The 20,204-nt window shown below is 37.3% G+C and overlaps 1 protein-coding gene across 5 annotated transcripts in view; it reads left to right on the forward strand.

Moving 5' to 3' along the window:
* fibcd1a (fibrinogen C domain containing 1a) overlaps positions 1 to 17,752 on the forward strand; it is a 148,363-nt gene extending 130,611 nt beyond the window's left edge. For all 5 annotated transcript variants that reach the window (XM_077224225.1, XM_077224224.1, XM_077224222.1 and 2 more), the window contains 2 exons: positions 4,567 to 4,746; positions 14,358 to 17,752. In XM_077224225.1, coding sequence (XP_077080340.1) covers positions 4,567 to 4,746; positions 14,358 to 14,620 — 443 coding nt within the window. In that variant the 3' untranslated portion in view covers positions 14,621 to 17,752. The remainder of the gene's footprint in view (positions 1 to 4,566; positions 4,747 to 14,357) is intronic.
* Positions 17,753 to 20,204: the final 2,452 nt, after the last annotated feature.

Below are 20,204 nucleotides of genomic sequence, written 5' to 3' on the forward strand. Positions count from 1 at the left end.
TCATTCAAGCTTGTCAAGATAAACTTGGAATGTTAGTTTTAAATGTTTTCACAAAAGTCTAAAAAGCCTTGAAGTTTGAAGATTTATAGGCGTGATAGATAGATAGATAGATAGATAGATAGATAGATAGATAGATAGATACATTGGTTGGTAGATTGGATTGATTGATGGGTAATTGTATGGATGGATGGATGAATGGATGGTTGGATGGATGGATGGATTGATGGGTGGGTAATTGGATGGATGGATGGATGGATAGTTGGATAGATGGATTGATGGGTGGGTAATTGGGTGGATGGATGGGTGGGTAATTGGGATAATGGATGATGGATGGATGGATGGATGGGTGGGTAATTGGATGGATGGATGGATGGATGGATAGATGGATTGATGCATGGGTAATTGGATGGATGGATGGATGGATGGATTGATGGGTGGGTTATTGGATGGATTGATGGGTAATTGGATGGATGGATGGATGGCTGGCTGGCTGGATGAATGGATGGATGGATGGATGGAAGGCTGGATGGATGGATGGCTGGATGGATGGATGGGTGGGTAATTGGATGGATGGATGGATAGGTGGGTGGGAAATTAGATAGATAGATAGATAGATAGATAGATAGATAGATAGATAGATAGATAGATAGATAGATAGATAGATAGATAGAATAGATAGATAGATAGATTCATTGAGTCTCATTATGTCTAACATCTTTTGTGTTTTACGGAAAAAAGAAAGTCATAAAAGTTTAAAACAACATAAGGGTGAATCATTTTTGGTTGAACTAACCCTTTAAAACAAACTATTTAATTGAGTCATTCAGGCCCAACATGAAGCCTTTCAAAGTTAAACGGCACTTCAAAGTAGCTTTCACAGAACAATTGATTAATTACTACCTTCTACACCTTAGCACTTCATAATGATTCTGGGCAACATGTTCGCTGTTTTATATATTTCTTAAGAAATTATTGTTACTTGGGTTGAGTGAGTCTCTTGAGATTTAATTAAAGTCCTGAATGTAATTATGTAAATTCAGAGGAAATCCACAGTTTAAACATAACTACAGTACTTACATTTCAAAGATTTCTGTTTGATGTCAGAGCATGTTAAATTTTATGCCTGCAGATATGTAAATGTTCATTCCAATAGCCAAAAGACATTCTCCCAAATTTGACTCCGTAGAGGAAAAAATATTAAGCTGTGTTTTATAGACAATATATACAGAACGAACAGAATTATATTAATCTGATAAACTCTTGACAGGTGCATCTTTTCAGATGATGCTTAATTATTCAAACATTTCTAATTTTGTAACCATTCCACCCTCTTTTGTGGGGGTCTGTGAGGAAAGAAGGAGAAAAGAGAAAGAAAGGATCTTTTGTAAGCACAAAAAAAAAAATCTAACACTTTACAACAGTTAAAAAAAAAGCTATGTCATCACAAGATAGTAGATATTTGGTGCTTAGACAACATGGCCCATCAAGGCTGTGGAAGTGATATGATGAAAGGTTGAGGGGTTTGTGTTTGATTTTGTTGTGTGGAGCGAGCTCCTCCCCGCAGGGCTTTCAGGCGGCAGTTTCGGGGGTAATCAATGCTTCCCAAAAACAGATCAAACTGTCTTTGTGTCAACAACACTGGAAGCTATATGAAGTCACCCTGATATGTTATTGCCTCCATATCCAACTCATCCAACATGTGATTTACAGCAGTCATTCTCAATAGGTTTTGCTTCAGGAACCAGATTTTATATAGAGTGGCAATTCAACACAGTGCCAAAACACTGCTGCTGTTGATTATTGCTGCTACTGGTGCTGCAGAGCAAGAATTGACTTGCTACTGCTAATAGGTACACAGACACGCTGCTGTGAGCAAGTAAGATGCTGCAAATCAAACATACATAAATCCCGTAGCAGATCTAGGCAGGTGGAGCTGGGGGAGGTGGAGGATCTCAGAGGATTGCGCGCTGCATGATTAGCCTAAATGTTGATCACCAATCTCATTGGCTGCTGGATCAGCAGAGGGAAATCAGCTTGTGGCATGCTAAAATAATGTGATTGCTTGCAGATTGCATGTAAAGGACCTTTGTATGATAAAAAACAGTATCATTTCGTTTTAATAGATCACTGCCATAAAAAGACAAGCTTGTTGACTATTCTGTACTTATCAAAGTATAGTCAGGTTCAGATCATATTGTGCAAAACAATAGGAAGATGGGTCTCGTATAAGGTTATCTGGAGTCGTTTGAAACCCCGACCAGGTGAAGATAATCATACGCACATTCGTTTTTAGGTGAAGAACAGCACAGCCGGCCCTCTGTCTTTAGCACGCCTGTTTTGATATATCGCACCTCTGTGTAACATTTCTGGGTCCCTGGGTTGAAACAGAAATGACCTTCGAGTGCAAATGGCCTATCCATTTAGTCAGCGCAGAGACCATTAGAAGGGTGTTGGTGCTTAATAGAGCCTGATGTTGCGCTCGGCTGCTGCTGGAACGGTACCACACCAGTCCCCCTCCATTCAAAGCCATCATAACCATCTCTGTTATTATGCCAGTATCATTTGAACAAATGTTAGTCTATTCTGCAGGACTGCAGGGAGGCAGATAGACTGCTGCTTCTCACCCAGGCTATCCTGTAACTTTAGGTTCAAAGTGTGGGGAGCATTTCAGATATATATATATATATATATATATATATATATATATATATAAACTTGGAATAGCATGCACTAATTAATCCCAATAAGTTTTAGTATTTTGACAACTTTTCTTTTTAGATGACATGATGAATCCCTCTTACTTTTTAATCCCTCCCTTCAAACGACTCTGTTTTGATACATAACAGCCACTTTTCATTATCCAATCAATTCCTGATTAATAAAATTAAGTCCCACCCTATTTTTTTCTCACTGAATATCTTGTTTTACTTTGAAATTTGCCCGTTTATGCAAAAAAATGGGTTGTGAATGGCTTCACGTTGACTTAAAAACAATATCTCAGTGTCAGTGCTAATGTTAATAATTGTTATAACCCGTAGCTCTTTTTTTGTAGATATCTAATGGTCGTTGAACATCTGTTAGGCACAGTGTGATGCTTTTTAAGCAACACATTCTGTTTAGCAAATATGGCCGCATGCAGCTAAAGTTTATTCACCTAACGCCCTTCCCAAACATTCACTGCGGTCCACAACAGCTGAAGACCAGCAGCAAGCTACGATTAGACCTAGCAAAACTCTGCTGTATTGATTTTCTGTCCTAGGGGTGCAACGCACATGCCAGTGATCGGGCTACAAAGGGAATTCATTTGTAGGCAAGCACATTAGTTTCCTGTCAATCACCTCTGTGTGAAAACTGGGTGGAATATTAAGAGCAGAACTTACTAGAATCTGGGTCTCTCGTTGAGATATTGATCCCAGGAAGTAGACCAGAGTCCTTCAAGCCAGTCTTAGCTAAGAATGAGAAGTTATGTCTCTAGCAGAACCGCCCCTCTGAGTAAGAAGACGTACATTTTGTGCTTTCAGATTCACAATGTTGCGTCTCTTACTATAGAACTTTGATATGAATACTGCAGTGGAATCTTAAAGTTCACTGCTAGTTCTTTTCATGTTTGAAAACAAATAACCCAGTCACAGGGCTTAGCCAATAGGAATTCACTATCTCAATGCTAATTCGCTAATGGTTTCACTAGTATCAAGACTTTAAAGGCAGCAGACCAGGGAAATATAGGCATATATATATATATATATATATATATATATATATATATATATATATATATATAACCACTGTTCCTTTAACTTTGATCTTGCAAACTATGCTCTGGGAACATTTAGTGCCTTTGCTATCTTTTTGTATCCTGCTCCTTGTTTGTGAAGGGGGATGATATCTTGTCTCAACTTTTTGGACCATTCTTTTGACTTATCCATATTTCTAACATGCAGTCAAACGTGACACGCAACAAACCTAGCCAGTTCAGATATTTCATGTGTTCTAGCTCAAGCACACCTGGTGCAACTAATGAAGCCCTTGATTAGTTGCATCCGGTGGGCTTGAGACAACAACTGTTTTGCAGATTTGTTCTGTTTTGAGGGATTCTATTCAGGGGGTTGAATAATTTTGAGACTGCAGAAGGGGAAACCACTTGAAACATTTGCTGTGTTGAGCTATTTCAATTACTTTTGTTTGATTTCCTCATTGAAAACAGCTGTAAGAAAGTCTGTAAGATTTGCCAATAAACCTGATTTGCAATGGGGGTTGAATAATTTTGATTACAGCTGTATGTATGCATGTATGTTTGTGTATATATATATATATATATATATATATATATATATATATATATATATATGTATAATACACACATTTCTGTCCCACTAGCAGTCCCAAATAGAATTGCCCAAAATGTATTTTATTAATAACAAACTACATGATTTGAGGTATCAATTATGTTTGTTCCACAAGCTGGTGACCCAAACACTCTTTCCACATTCTTTATATTCAAATAAATCTCATCTGCACATTTTTTTCATTAACTTAATCTAAAGTAAAATTTTCTAATTTTTTCAGGCATGAAACGAATCCATGCACTTACCATTCAAGCCAACTACGAGCTGAGGATTGACCTGGAGGACTTTGAGAACAGTACCTCCTTTGCGCAGTACAGCTCTTTTGGAGTGGGTTTGTTCTCTGTTGACCCAGACGAGGATGGCTACCCACTGAGCATCGCGGACTACTCTGGCACTGCAGGTATAATTCAAACTATTCTGGCTTTGACTGAGAGTTCCTGTGCTTACCTGCTGTGTGAAGCAAAAACTATTGAATTTATTGAGAAGGCAGAGGTCTAGCAGAAAGCCATAGGTCATAGTGTCCTGCTTTTAAAGCTCTGTATTCTTAAGACATCCTGCACAACAGCAATTCAATTGTGGACCTGCATTGATGCCTGGAGCCAAAGTTCATTCCAGGTTTAATAGAGAGCCTCAGGTAAATACTGGTAAAAGTTCTTTGGCTGAAATCTAGTCTCGCCTAGACAGACTTTTGACAGATTATCTGGCCATGAACATCCACTTTAGACCATGACAGACAATTTAACTAATATGGAAGGTGTCAGAAATGATATTTGTTTTATGTTTACGTTTTTCCATTTAGGAACATAAATCAGAAATATCAGCAGTCTTTGCAAATGCTTGCACAGAAAAACGTAGCAAAAAATTTACAAAGAAATTAGCATAAAATTGTGAATTTATGATCAGAATTACTGTTCGCCCAAAAATATGTATTGATTATTTCACCGGCAGAAAACTGCATCTGTAAAATGCTGTACACACACTAAATTAAGAAACAGACAAAAAAAAAAAAAAAACTAGTAAAAATTATATATATATATATATATATATATATATATATTATTTTACACATTAAAAAATTACATTATTTGGAAAACCTATTTATTTGCCATCAAACATTAATGATAATGTTTTAAATCGCTAACAAGCTTTGTTAATTGTGACCGGCTCTGTGACTGGCGCTCAATTTGCCCAGCTTCGAGTGATACCTCTACTGGACCTATTCAGTCTACTAATTATAATTGACTGAATAACAGGCTAGTATAGGTAAAAATCATATTTTATACTAAAATTTATTTTCTTTAGTAGAGATTTTTCTTTATTAGACTATGCAAACAATAAATGTGTTTTTACCGGATTCAGTGCATATTGAACTTTTATGTTTTTGTTGTCCTGGCTTGTGTAGCTACATTTAATGACTTATGATGAGGTCCACATGGTTCCTTTGCTTTATCCACGCAGTCGTCCCTCTCTAAAAGCTTCCACGAAGAAAAACCGCCACAGTTGATTTTTACTAGAGATGCACCGATTGATCGGCTGGTGATCGGAATTGGCCGATTTTCACGTGATCGGCCATGACCGGAATTACCTCGTGAATTACAGCCGTTTCACACCGCAAGCGTGAGCAGCGCGTTTTTTTTTCTTTCGGTGTGCATGATGTTAATCAATGAGTGCATTCACAGGAGCAGGAGCGTCGCGTGAGCGTCAACCAGGAGCAGCTTGTGATCAACGGTGAAGCGGGAGTTTCAGCGCCTAGTCTATTTTTGCTGCGCTGCTCATGCTCAATTAAAGTGAAAGCACACTTTTGATGGACAAAATAAATATGATTTCACACAAACAGTGCCCAAAATGCACAGAATTTGCATGTCTGGTGTGTTTTAACAAGAACTGGAGTAGGCTATGTCAGAAAATAAAATGAAGACTCAAAAATATTTATAGAAAATCTACCCATTAAACTTGTTTTTATTATTTCCCAATCCTTGAGCTTACCTCTCTGCACCATGTAGCCTACAAGCGTTGACAGTGAGCGCTTGTTTAATCTGTCTGGACATGTTGCAGAGAGAGAAGAAACAGACTATTTGGTGACAAAGTAGAAATGCTTCTGTTTGCGAAGAAAAACTTGCCATTGATACACAAGTTATTGCGATAGGCCTGTGTGTGTGTTTTGAGAAATATCTTTATACTGCAAGGCTATATTTATTTTATTTTTATTTGTTATTTATATATTATTTTATTGCCTGTTTTCATACAGATGTTTAGTTTGCTAAATATATAAATTTTTTTGGCTGGATATTGGATGTGAAAAGAAGGAAACAGTTCTTCCATAACACTGCACTTTAGATGTGTGTGAATTTCCCACACCAAGAGTATATAGTTCTATGTTCTATTAAAGAAAAGATAGAAAATAAATATTTGTGTGTGCTGTAAAGTGGTTAGAAAAAATGAAATCGGAATCGGCTAAAATCAGTATCGGCAGGTCAACCTCAATGAAAAATCGGAAATCGGAATCGGCCTAGAAGATTGTAATTGGTGCATCTCTAATTTTTACCCTCATTTGGCGGGTTGGCAGGTGTTAATTTCAAACCCTGTATATATATATATATATATATATATATATATACATATAAAACGTTTCTGTGTTTAAAACAGACCTACATAAGCACAGACAGGAAATCCAACTCAGTGGCCTGATTTGCACCCAGCAAAACAAAAAAGCTCGGCCTAGGATAAAAACTATCATGAGATTCACAAGACTAATTTAAAGTTTCCTGCCCTGTTGTCAGTGGCGTTCAGATATATTCCTGTGGCACACAAAGCAACAGGGGCCACGGGTTATCGTCTGTGCCGAGGCAAAATGATGAGCAATTCTCAATGCTTCACCTGCGCTGTCGCCGGGGCCTCTTTTTAACGTTAATTGGGTCCCGCACTCTATTATTCTCAGGTGTTTTTCCCCGAGCACTGCCCTCCACGCAGGGGCCGGACGCGGTCATGACTTTCGCAGTGTGCCGGAAAGGGCAGGGATAATGAAGCCGTAGAATACATCTATGGCATTCCAATAAAGCAGGCACTCGGCTTATTATGGGAGACGTAAACAAACACTCCTATTAACATAAATCAAGAGGAGAATACTGCATCCACGCGTCTAATTAGCAAGGCTGTCTTAAACATCCCCCGCTGGAGGAGTCATGCCACATTGATTCCCAATCTTATCAATTACGTCTTGTTTGGACTCTTACGCCGCTGTCTCGATTAAAATGCAAGCATGGTTGTTTAAAGCATTAATGTGTACATGAATGGTAGGTTGGACTGACCGTAAGCATTACATCACATTTTGATTTTTCCTTCTGAGCTGTGCTTGCTCAAGTAGGAGACTTAGTTTTGAATAAAATGCTGAGAGAGATCAACACAGATCAAATGTTTTAGCACAATGAAATCATTTTTTAAGAGTAAGCAGCAGTGTGGAACAAAACAAAAGCTAAAAATCAAAAGGAGTAAACACCTTAACACACAACTTCACAGACCCAAAAGGAGGTTTCTGGAGGGCAACATTGTGAGATGTCCTTGACACCTTTAATAATGGTTTGTCAAACATATAGCAAGTCCCTCCTCAGAGTCCAACCTTCACAGACATTAGAAAGGGAAAATTCTGACACAAGGTCAATGGTAAAAGGCACATTGCGGCCATAAAATCAAACGTGAAAACAATTGAATGTGGCAGGCAGCTCAAAATTCTAAAGCAGGATTTTAATTTATTCTCACTTTATCACAAAGTATCCTTTTCTCTGATATTAATGATGAACTAGACAAACTTGTTGATCATCTCTGTGGGTTGGTTACCTCGTATCTCAATATTTCAGTATCATTATTTTTTTAATGAATCATTACTATTGGTCACCCTGTGGAGGCTTTTTTCGGAATAAAAAACTGTAAAAGATAAGGGAATAGACTTTTTATCTCACAATTCTGACTTTTTTACTCACACTTGCGAGCTTACATTTCACAATTCTGACTTTTTTTTCCTCCGAATCGTGTGATATGAAGTCGCAATTGCGAGTTATAATGTCAGAATTGCAAGATATAAAACTGACTTTTTTTCAAATTTTCTCTATAACACACAATTGGGACTTTATATCAGGCAATTCTAAGAACTTTTGTGAAAAAAGAAAATTATGAGATAAAAAAATCCCAATTACAGTTAAAACATTTTTATTCCATGGCGGAAATAAGTTTCCACATCACCCTTTAGGCCCTATCTTGCACCCAGCGCAATTGACTTTGTACACCGACCGACGCATGTATCATTCGTATTTTGCACCCGCGCAAAGCGGACTTTTCCCTCCACAGATGCACGCCGGCAAACTATGGAATGAACTTGCGCTCCCTGGGCGGTTGAGCGCAAAAAAGGAGGCGTGTTCCGGCGCAAACAATCCCTGGTGCTATTTTGCAGTTCCAGAAAACAATTGCACCACTGACCAGAAAAAAAACTACTCTAAAGTCAGTGGCGTGTTGCGCGTACATTCAGATGCTATTTTAAGTGCGCATGCTTGGCCATAATACAGAGTGTGAACAACGCGCATACACTGTAGATGATTCTCTCATCTACACAGATGCATTTTCCTTTTTGCAAATGATACATTATTATAAGGAAAAATATTAAAACACAAGGGAAATCATTGTTGCGTCCAAGACGATGGGAAAAATAGGCATAAAGCTTGCACATTTACTCAAATTATTATATGCATCTTTAACCGAAGCTAATTTGGGTGGTTTTGTCCCATCCCCAATGTCACTTCTCTTTCTTTTACGGCCCTGACGAGAACATCGATCTCCTCGGCTGAGAACCGATTCTGAAGCGCGCTTGGTAAATGCACCGTTATAATAGTATTGGGCCATGGAACAGGCGCACCTCGTTCATCATGCTCTTAAAGGGAATGTGATATAAAGCTCTTATTGGTTTGTTTCCCGTTACGCCCAAACCACACCTATGAATAATGAAGCTACTTCAGACCAACCCCTTTTAGATTTGCGTCGAGCGCAAGAGTCATTTATCCCGGTGGTTAAATAGCAACAGCGCCGAGATCCGCCCACAAAGTTACTTGTGCTTTGCGCTTGACATTTGCGTTTTAGATCGTTAAAATAGGGCCCTATATGTTCATCTGTGGGTTTTTCAATGAAGTGCCGAACGCAGCTTGGACCGTCTCTGCTTGTTTGCAATGCAAAGGTAAATAAAGAACTGGTTCTTTGAATAAGTACAGCGTTTTCATTACTCAAGATGTCTTTACTCAGCATCTGCCTCAGATTCTGCTGTTCTAATGACGGACAAAACATGTATGTCCGAAATTTGCTGGTCAAAAAACTTGTAACTCCATTTGAGGCAAAATGTTAATATTCTAATGACACATGCAAGTGTCTGACCATGTATAAAGTGTCTGACCATGTATTAAACACATTGTTTAATTATTTAAAAAATACAGTGTTTTTTCAATTTTCAAAAGCAGCATATTTAAAGGAAACAAGGTTTCAGGCCAACAGCGACGTGATATAGTATTTGAGCAATAATACTATTTAAAAATGAATAGATAAAAAGTCACCTTTAATTATATATAAATATGTTTAAAAAGTGACTGTCATTATGAGTCACTGAAACATTGATTAGATTTAAGCAAAAATAGACAAAGTAACGCCTCGGTTGTATGTATGTAATACTGTACGTATGTAACCCTCGTTCCCTGAATTGTCAGTACGTTCCAACATGGCGTTGAACATGACCGCCTGAAAAGGAACTGGTGATATAGTGTTTAAAATATTAGTTATTCAATATTACCTTCTTTTTTATGGAACTGGTATATAAAAAAGTCGAAAAACGTTTTTAAAAATCTTTTCAAGTTTGAAGGTTTATAGGCGTTACGGATGGATGGAATAACATGCACTCATGAATTTATGCACTGTGAGACCAAAAAATTAAATAGTAAATATAATCACTTGTAACGCCTTGAAAATGTGCCAAAATATGTGGCATGCAAAACCACAGAGAATCTCATTCATCCGTGCCATTAGTAAAAGACATCTAAAACTGTGCAAAGCAGCTGTCTGAAAGTGTTTTAGCGATTGTGCGCTGATGCTGATGTACCGATTAGATATGACATTATTTCAGTATGACAGTGCATCCCTGTGGAGATGTTGATGAGCCATACCCCAGAATCCTCTGTTTTTCATAAATTACTGTGATGTTTTTTGCAACTGAAAAAAAACAAAACAAAAATCTTTTGGTGTAAAAGTGTTCTTCACACACCCTGTCCTTGCATGCGAGAATGTTCATATCATAACTGCTTGCATATCATAACACAAGCGTGGTGTCTTTAATGCTGCTTTGTTTAATGAAAGGCCTTTACGATAGCGTAGAGAAAGAGCGCTCAGCCACAGCGGGGATCTCGGGGAAGAAATAATTACCTGAGATGAGTTTTTACACCCATGATGCCCTGATCTCGGTAAACACTTTGAGTACTAATACAGTGCCAACTTCAAAGCATGCTAATGACAGTTTTGCAAGTGCACAAAAATGCTTTCACTACCATTAGGGAGGCCAGAGTATGAAGTGAAATTGCATGCGAGCATTTGATTATTTTGTAACAATGCTTGTCCAAGTAGAGGAGTGTATAATTTCTCTCTGATGTTGCAGTGTTTTTCGGCATTTATGCGATTATGTATTCATGCGCATACCTAATGACTCGTATCGCCCTCCTGAGTGGATCTGTCTCAAGACATTTCAGAAAAGTCTGAGATGCACCTTCATGCTGATACACGCTACACACCCACTCAAGTGCACAAATTGTGAGGTCTATTTTGCACAGAATCGGCAATTTACTTGAATGATTAATCATTTCGTTCTAGCAAATGAATTATTTTCCCAGCATTGTTTGTATGTTTGGGGATTCTTGAAATTGAACACTATGAATATTGCAACATACTAGTATTACAGAGGCAGTTGGTGAATATTTGCTCATATAAAGAGTAAAAGATTTCCTGCCAGCAGCTTTCTAAGGTTGTTAGCTAGTTTCAAGTTTTTTTTGTGATTTTGTTAATTTTTCAGCAGATTAGACTGGTACCAGGTACGCCAGCTTAAACTGGTTAAAACTGACCACGGCTTATCAGTGTTCAAATTATTTTTTAGAACATGATAGTTGTTACTGTTGACCAACATGGCTGAACCATGTTGGTCATCTAGACCAGCTTTTCGTTCTGACCAGCAAATGACTGTAAATAGCTAGTTTGAGACCCATCTTAAAAGAATAGCCCACCCCAAAATGAAAATTCTGACATAATTTACTCAGACATTTTTATTTTATCTGTGAAAGAAAATGTTGGAAACCAAATAGTTTCAGTTCCCACCCCCTTCCATTATATGGATGTCAATTTGGAACCAAAACGGTTTGGTTGTCAATGTTTTTTTTTTTTTAATTAGTTTGACAGAAAAAAAAAAAAAGACAACCATACAGGTTTGGAACGGCATGATGGTGCTGACAGTCTAAAATGGTAAAGTCTTAGCCGGTTTAAGCTAGATGGATTCTCATCTTAGACCAGCTTGAAACAGCCAAAGACCATACATGACCATCTTTTAACCTTTTAAACCTGCTAAAACCATGTAAAGCCATCTCCTGTAACGTTTTTCTGCTGGTAATCTCCACAGCTGTTCACTGGGTCTCCTTTCACAGTCCAGATGCTGTCATTTTATACCCCTATCATTCTGCTGATTCGTTATCTGCTAGACCACAATGATGAATCTATGAGGCACCAGAAACAAGTTTATGATGTGTAACACACTTTACAATATGACATAACGCAACCAATTGGATCTCCTTTGTCCCAATAAAACGGCTATCACGATACATGTTGCAGCAGAGTAGAATTAGAGTCAGAGGAAGAGGACAGGAGAAGGGTTTTACTGCAAGGCTGGCAATAAAAAGCTGATCTTGTCAGCGTGGCCGGGCCCAGCGGAGCCGGGCGGTATGGAGGCAGGAAACTGGGATTAGATTAGCCTAGCTGCACACTGCATCATTACGTCCCTGAGACATACATCACAGAGCTTAATAAGGGCACATTAGCGGCAACGCGTTAAAACGCTCCCTTCTTTGGTTTCTGTCTCTCTCCACATCACTAGCAGAGCTAGCAATCTCAATATGCAGATGTAAACATGCTAAGCTTATTGTGTAAAGTGTGTCCAATTTATGTTTTACTGCTCAAAATATGAGCCTATAAGCAGTTTTAGCATCACTATTCTGAGCAATTTGATTGTATGAATTGAAAGCTATAAAAAGCAAGTATAAATGCATAAATATAGGCTATGCTACAGTATACTGTATATTATGTGCATAAATGTTTTAAAATACACTACCATTGAAAAGTTTAGGGTCACTTTGATTTTTTATGTTTTTGAAAGTCTCTTATGCTCACCAAGGCTGCATTCATTTGGTAGAAAATACAGTAAAACAGAAATATTGTGAAATATTATTACAATTTAAAATAACTGATTTCTAGTTTAATATATTTTAAAATGTAATTTATTCCTGTAATGCAAAACTGAATTTTCAGCATCATTACTCCAGTCTTCAGTGTCACATGATCTTTCAGAAATCAGTCTAAAATTTCTTAATATTATCGATGTTTTTCTTTTTTGAAAACTCTAAGAAACTAGAACTAGAACCTTGGCTCTACGCACCTTTAGAAAAATGATTTTTTGTCAATTTAGAGCGGAACAAACTTTTTTGGAAACTAATAAAAAAAAATCAAGATTCTTTGATGAATAGAAAGTTCAAAAGAACAGCGTTCATTCTAAATAGAATTTATATGTTTCAATGTAAAAGCCTTCACTGTCACTTTTAAGCAATTTATTGCATCCCTTCTGACAGAAAGATTTTTTTTTTAATGACTTCAAACTTTTGAACAGTAGTGTATTAACATTACATTATAAAACACATTTTCAACCACAGGATTGTTTAAATCACTAAATTTTACATGATACAATACAAAAAACACAAGCAGAAACAAGAATGCTTTGCAGTTGCATTTTTTTCTTTCAAACATAAGAGACACATACATATATCCCATTACAGTTACAATATTTAATTGAAATATTTTAGTCATCATTATTGCATTGCAGTTCAGTTGCACTCTATTTGCATGCTGGCTTTATAAAGGCAGGGACACAGCAAGCTGACAGGTCGGCCGCCGGGCAATGTCGGGCAGTTTTTGTTCGTCAGTCGGCTTCGTTTTTTGGCTCTTGTCAGACATTTGTCAGAGGTTTTCGGGCTGATTCAGCATGTTGAATTGCATCGGGCCGTCTGTTAGAGATAGAGAACTCCGATTGGAAGTTTCGGTTTCCATTTTTGAATGGCGAAAATAGACTATTGATGCCTTCTGACATATAAATGTACTTATACACGCAGACGCAGAACGCAGATACTAGTTGACGGTCGCCTTTAGTCCTTTTGGTGTGTTCAAGCGCAGCCGACACAGCTGACGAGAGGCGACAACACAGTCGGGTTTCATCGCCGCTAGTTGTTTGACGTTGGCTTGGTGTGTCCCAGGCTTTAAATTTTTGTAATAATAAAAAAAATCCTTAATATGAATTGCAAAAATATTTTACAAAATAATTTATAATAGTATAATTTTTCAAAAAAATAAAAAAATTGACATTTATCCTAATATTTGTGTATTTTTATGCTTGTTTTGAGGTTCCATTGATGCCTTATAGAAGGCAGCTGCTTATGTAGACTATAGGCAGCAAGGCAGCTCACTAGGTTTTGGAACAAAACTTCTTTGTAGAAACCCTGTGTACTGCAGTTTCTGAACTTTCCATGATACGGATAAACAAAGACGTTGCGGTTGAGTGACTCACTTGTTCTTTTGTTTCTGTCTTTTTTCCTCACCGTCCCTGTCTATCACACGCTCACGCTTCCACCCTTTCTCTGTCTTTCTCAATCTTTCTTTCCATCACGCATCGATCTGACGCTGCAGGCGACTCGCTGCTCAAACACAACGGGATGAAATTCACCACTAAGGACAAGGACAACGACCACTCTGAGAATAACTGTGCGTCCTTCTACCACGGCGCCTGGTGGTACCGCAACTGCCACACTTCCAACCTCAACGGACAGTACCTGCGCGGCCAGCACACCTCGTACGCCGACGGCATCGAGTGGTCGTCCTGGACGGGTTGGCAGTACTCGCTGAAGTTCACCGAGATGAAGATCAGGCCGACCAAGGAGGAGAATAAATGAGCGAGAACTAGAAAACTTGACTAGAACAACTGGTGGCTGTAGGTGTTAGAGACACTCGGTGCAGAAACGCAAGAACTTTATAGCGACAACCTCTTTCTCATGTTTCTGTTTCTATCCATCTTTCAATCCCCGTTTTCCCACCATCTTGTAGTGTTCGTGCTAATGCCCAGTGGGCTGTTGTTTTTCTCTTGATCTGCTGTTCACATCTCTGAATATTATTATGACAAAACATTGCAGGTATTGTCCAAAATGTACTAATGGAAAAAAATCAGTAGTTGTTGTGTAAAAAAAGAAAAGAAAAGAAAAAACAAAACCTAAAAAAACTTCTGTAGCTGTGAAATTTAGCAAGAATGTGTAGCTTTTCATAAAGAATAAAGACTTTTAACTCTTCTCAAACATCCGTCAGAGAGGCAGCTTGTCCTATGTTATTTTCATTCAGTGCTTAATCAATAACTCGTAGTTAAACATGACAAGGTTGCTATTGGTGTGTCCAGCACCGCTGTAATATCTGGGAGGTAACTACTTTTCCCCACATGTCAAGTAAATATGTTATTGACCACCAGTGATGCTCAAAGAGAATATGTGTCACAGTGGTGGCTTTTAGAGTGATGGGCCAATACAGGCACATTTTTCACTCTTGACAGGTTAGTCGGTGGAAGGTTTATCAATGGAGAAGCTTAACGTCTCTCAGAAAACACAGTAACCCTTTGGTGTTACTGTCGGTTAGCTGGGTGTTGGATTTTATCTTATGCACAGTAGGTCGGGTTCACCTGAAATCCCAGTGAGATGGATTGACGGAGCTTAAGGCTTAATCTTGGAGGAGATCTGAGAAGTGAACTTGGGTTGAACTGCTTTTATTGTGAAAAGACTGACTCTTCTGTTTTTATTGTCAGATCACCTGGAGATCGTTTCGGTAGCTTATTTGGTAGCTCATCGGTTTGCCACCAATATATTCTCATGCATTCATTTAATGTCATTTGTTTGAGATAAATTGGTACATTTCTGAAATAAAAAGGAATAGTCCACCTTAAAATGGGTCGAGATCTAAATTACATTTATGCATTTTAAAGCACATATTTTATGATATTGTGGCAAGTAGCAAATGCTTGGACATAGCTTGATATGCTTCGGAGGCTCCTAAAAGTGTAAAATGGAATTAGCAAAGACTAAATATAAACAATACAACAGTTCAATACATTTTCAGTCACTCTTTCTGCACGTCGTATCATTATGCCAGTAGGTGGGGGCAAATTAGGAATCATCTTGATGGATGAATTGAGTCATTTACTCACGTGAATAATGGATCATAGAATGTTCAAATACACTGTTTCATTTAAGAATGAAAGAAATGGCTGACTGAATTGTTGAATCATTTACTCAACCACTTTGTTCATAAATGCTGACTTTATGAGGGAATCAATGAATCATTCATTCACCTGATCTGTTCAAAATAATGAATCATTCAGGAAGAAACACTACCCGCTGCTTTAGGAGATGTGTAACGGCTCTATTTTGATTTCACATGGATCTATTTTCATTTGTGAAGCAAAAGTACACAAAGTATATGGCAATACTGTCAAAAATGCAATTTACTCAGTATTATCTTCTTGTTTATTGAACTGTTGTATAAAATCATGAGGGTGAGTAACTGATTGAACTGACTTTGGGGTAAACTAATGTTGCTTCTCTTTGTATTTGTTTGCTTTTTTTTATCTATGCAGACTTGACTCACTAACTTTCTCTTTTCTATTTAATTTATGGCACTGAAAATGAGCATATGTTTCCTTTCCAAACCATAAACTTGCAATGTCCTTTTATTAATTTACTTTTGTTGTTATGTGTGTTTGTATTAGTTATGATACAACACAATACTGAACATGTTTTATTTGTATACTAATGCCATTTATCACGCGATATCCATGTTAACTAAGATGACCTAGTGTTTAGAATGTGAAAATCGGTTTCATAACTTTATTTGTATCTTCATATTTGATGTGATTGTACATTGATTATCCTGTCAAAGATGAACATTGTCTGCACTTTAAACAACAACATCAAAATAGTCATTTCTGTTTTGAAATGTTTTACAATCACTTTTATATCTATATTGGATGGAAATCAAAGAAATAGTTTTATGAATCAAAGGATAACCTATCCCTCAGAGTATTTTAAGAATGCAAAGGATTTCGATATCAACCTGCTTTATTGATCAAATGATTATCTATGCTCAAATGGCTAACTTATCGTATATACTGCAATGCCAACCCCTACTGAAAAACCAATTCACCAACGTCAAAGGAACTCAAAACTACAACAGAGCAAACCAAAACGAATGCGTTTTGATCAAGTTTGTGACACATTCTCACTCAATAAAGAGAACTGCAGGCATATCTGTGAGGTGAAGTTGTTTAAGATGAACGCCGCTATGCAGATTGACTTTCACGCTCAATTCCCTCTGGAAACTGTAGGAGGGATTTCTATGCTCCAGCTGTCCTAGCATGCACATTCAAAATAAAGTGAAAATGCAGATAAAATACATCCCCGCACCTCATCATGCCATGTTTTTCTTGCTCTCCACAGGTATATTAAAATAAATTTGATGTTGAATTGTGAAATGTGTTCTGCAATGAGAGAGATTGGTTTTGTTGCACTTAAGGGACAGAACGTGTGACAGCGACAGCTTTTGGGGAAATACAGATTCTCAGTTCGTGGCCCCTAGTTGCTCTCTGTGAACTTCTTGGAACTCAGGAACCCCTGCCGATGGCCTCTCAAACTACACCTGCCTGCTGATAGCGCTTGCCGGTCATCCATGTAAATAATTTAACCGTGAAATTGAGCATGTCTTGCAGTATAACAACACCCCAGGATGACAAGAGGATGTTTTCCATTCTTTACACACCTAACATCCCCCAAACCTTCAAACCCATCATTTGTGACCAGCTATGAAAGCCATCACAGATCTACTGTATACAATTTAACACTTGGTACGCTCTGCTATGAATTACAATGGACTCCATTTCAATTTCTAGACATTTTTTATGGTCTTGTATTAGCAGTTTTTTGTTGTTGTTGATCATTAAAATGTCTTTCATGTTCACAGTGACGTTTAATAAACATCCACAGTTTCTAACATACTTGCTTTCGGTGTGACTGAAGCATTTCCTGCGACGGAAAAAGAAAACGTATTCCTCCTTAGCAGTTTGGGAGTGAATGTCAGCTGAGGTCAGCTCATTAGCTGGTAATTGACTAGGTAGGCCAATAATAAATCCTTAGGTAAAGCTTTTTTTAATGTGAATATTGTGACACATCACATTTGCCTTGCTTTTAAATATTTGCAAGAGTGCCAATCTCAGGACCAGATAGCATAATGAGGCTCTCAGCTGATGAATGTTTCCGGCATGTCGTGAAAATGTGTGACATTAAATGGAGGAAAGGAGAGATTTCACCTTTTTATGTGACTCTGATAGAGTATGGAAAGGAAAATTGTTAACATTCAGCAATCATGCAACATTCATTTTCATAAGACGACGGCAGCCTCATTTTTATTATTTTTTTACATTTTATTTTATTTCCTAATATAACTATGTGTTACCTGACGTATATGACTGGATATAAATCTGAAAAACATTTTTTTAGGAGTTTTAAGACCCATTACTTTTTTTTAAGCATTAGCGGCACAAATGGTACCTTGTTTGTATATGCTTGGTAAACTATTATCTAACATAAAATAGTATGAAAAGTAACTAGTTCTAAAATGTCTGTATCCACCTAGGATGGTGACATTCCATTTTAGATTTCCACCTCAGAAATATTAACCTTCTTGATTCAAATTAAAATGCAAGATTTTGTCATTGTCATTTGATATTCAAGTCACTGTGGTATGTTATTAAATTATTATTTTTTTTAAATATTTCTTAAAATTGACACCTAGAAATTGACATCACTATGAACCTATTATATTTATTTAGTTCATCCTTATAACCCAGTTCATGGAAAGTACCCAAGTTAAATAATATAATAATAATAATTTAATAAATAATAATAAAAAGCAGCACTAAAAAATACAATATGCAAAGGTTTTACTCTTTCAGATTGGTTTTCCCTATCTCATTTATTCTTTTAATTTGTTCTAAATTGTTAATTTTCTATAAGATCTATATATGTACTACCATTCAAAAGTTCGGGGTTGGTAAGATTTTTTTAAATAGTCTCTTAAGGCTGCATTTATTTGAACAATAATACAGAAAAACAGCAATATTGTGAAATATCATTACTAATTAAAATAGGTGTTTCCTATTTTAGTATATTTAAAAATGTAATTTACTCCAGTCGTCAGTGTTACATGCTCCTTCATGAAATCATTCTAATATGCTGATTTGGTGCTCAATAAATATTTATTTTTGTTGTCAATGTTGAAAAAAAGCTGCGTAATAATTTTGTGAAAAGCTACATTTTAATTTTTCTATAATGAATAGAAAGTTCAAGAGGGCAGCATTTATTTGAAATCTTTACAGTCACTGTTGATCAATTTTATGCATCCTTGCTAAATAAAAGTATTAGTTGCTATAAAAAAATCTTACTGATGTTCTACATATATATACTTGTTTTGTGTTCGATTCACTCATGTAATATCTCTTACAGTATGTGGTGAAAGTTTGTAAGAGAATGACTGCAGGTCTAGATTCCAAGAACAGTTGCAGTATCTGTTTTGCAGGAACTGTTAGAATGATGTGCATCTACTCAGCAGAACTCAAAATCAAAACCAATTGAAGGATGCATCAGAAGCGAGAGGCGTGCTGATGTAACACTTCAGATATTCAACACTCAGCAAGCCATAAACACATCTGGCTCCTTATCTCCGTCCTCCAATATCCTTAACACCCATACTTGTCTTCCACACAGACAGATTTACAGAATATGCAGCCCTAAACTTCGCCTCTCTGTTTCAAGCACACTACGTAGTCGTTTGGGGCCTCCCAAACAGCCAGATCGATAAGGCCCATCGCATTTTAAGCTTTTGCATCATGAGGTTTCTGTATTATTGGATTGCATCTTCTCACTGTGATTCATGAGGGTACAAACATCTTCTTTTTCAAGGAAACCTCTCGGGCCCCTCACCAGCCACCTGCTGCAGTCATTTTGATGCACTGGTCCCTCATGTGATTGCTGTTTAATGAAAAACAGGCCAGCATAGCCCTGCTCTCCTATTACAGAGTAATTGATTTGAGGTGAGGAATGTCCCTTGTAGAGGTGAATAGTTTTACCAAAGTCATTAATCCCCTCAACAAGATATTGAAAACCCCCGACCGCCCTCTTTAGCAAAAATTATCTCTCTTGCTCTCTCTCACTCTCTTATCGCCCTAATCTGCTGTCAGTTAAGAATGTATGTACCATCTAATAGCATTTCACAGACAATTATTCACTATTTATCAGCAATTACCGGCAGCTTTCATAAAGTTTATTTGGCGTTAAAATGCATCAGAGGTTGAAGTAAAAAAATAAATAATTTGTAACCCACTGTAAGTATGACTAGTGTCAGTCGACATGATATGCAGATTTGTTATGACTTTTTTTGCTTGACGTA

The sequence above is a fragment of the Siphateles boraxobius genome, unplaced genomic scaffold (assembly GCF_051911475.1).
Source record: "Siphateles boraxobius isolate OS27281-9 unplaced genomic scaffold, OSU_SipBor_1 9, whole genome shotgun sequence".
Lineage (NCBI taxonomy): Eukaryota > Metazoa > Chordata > Actinopteri > Cypriniformes > Leuciscidae > Siphateles > Siphateles boraxobius.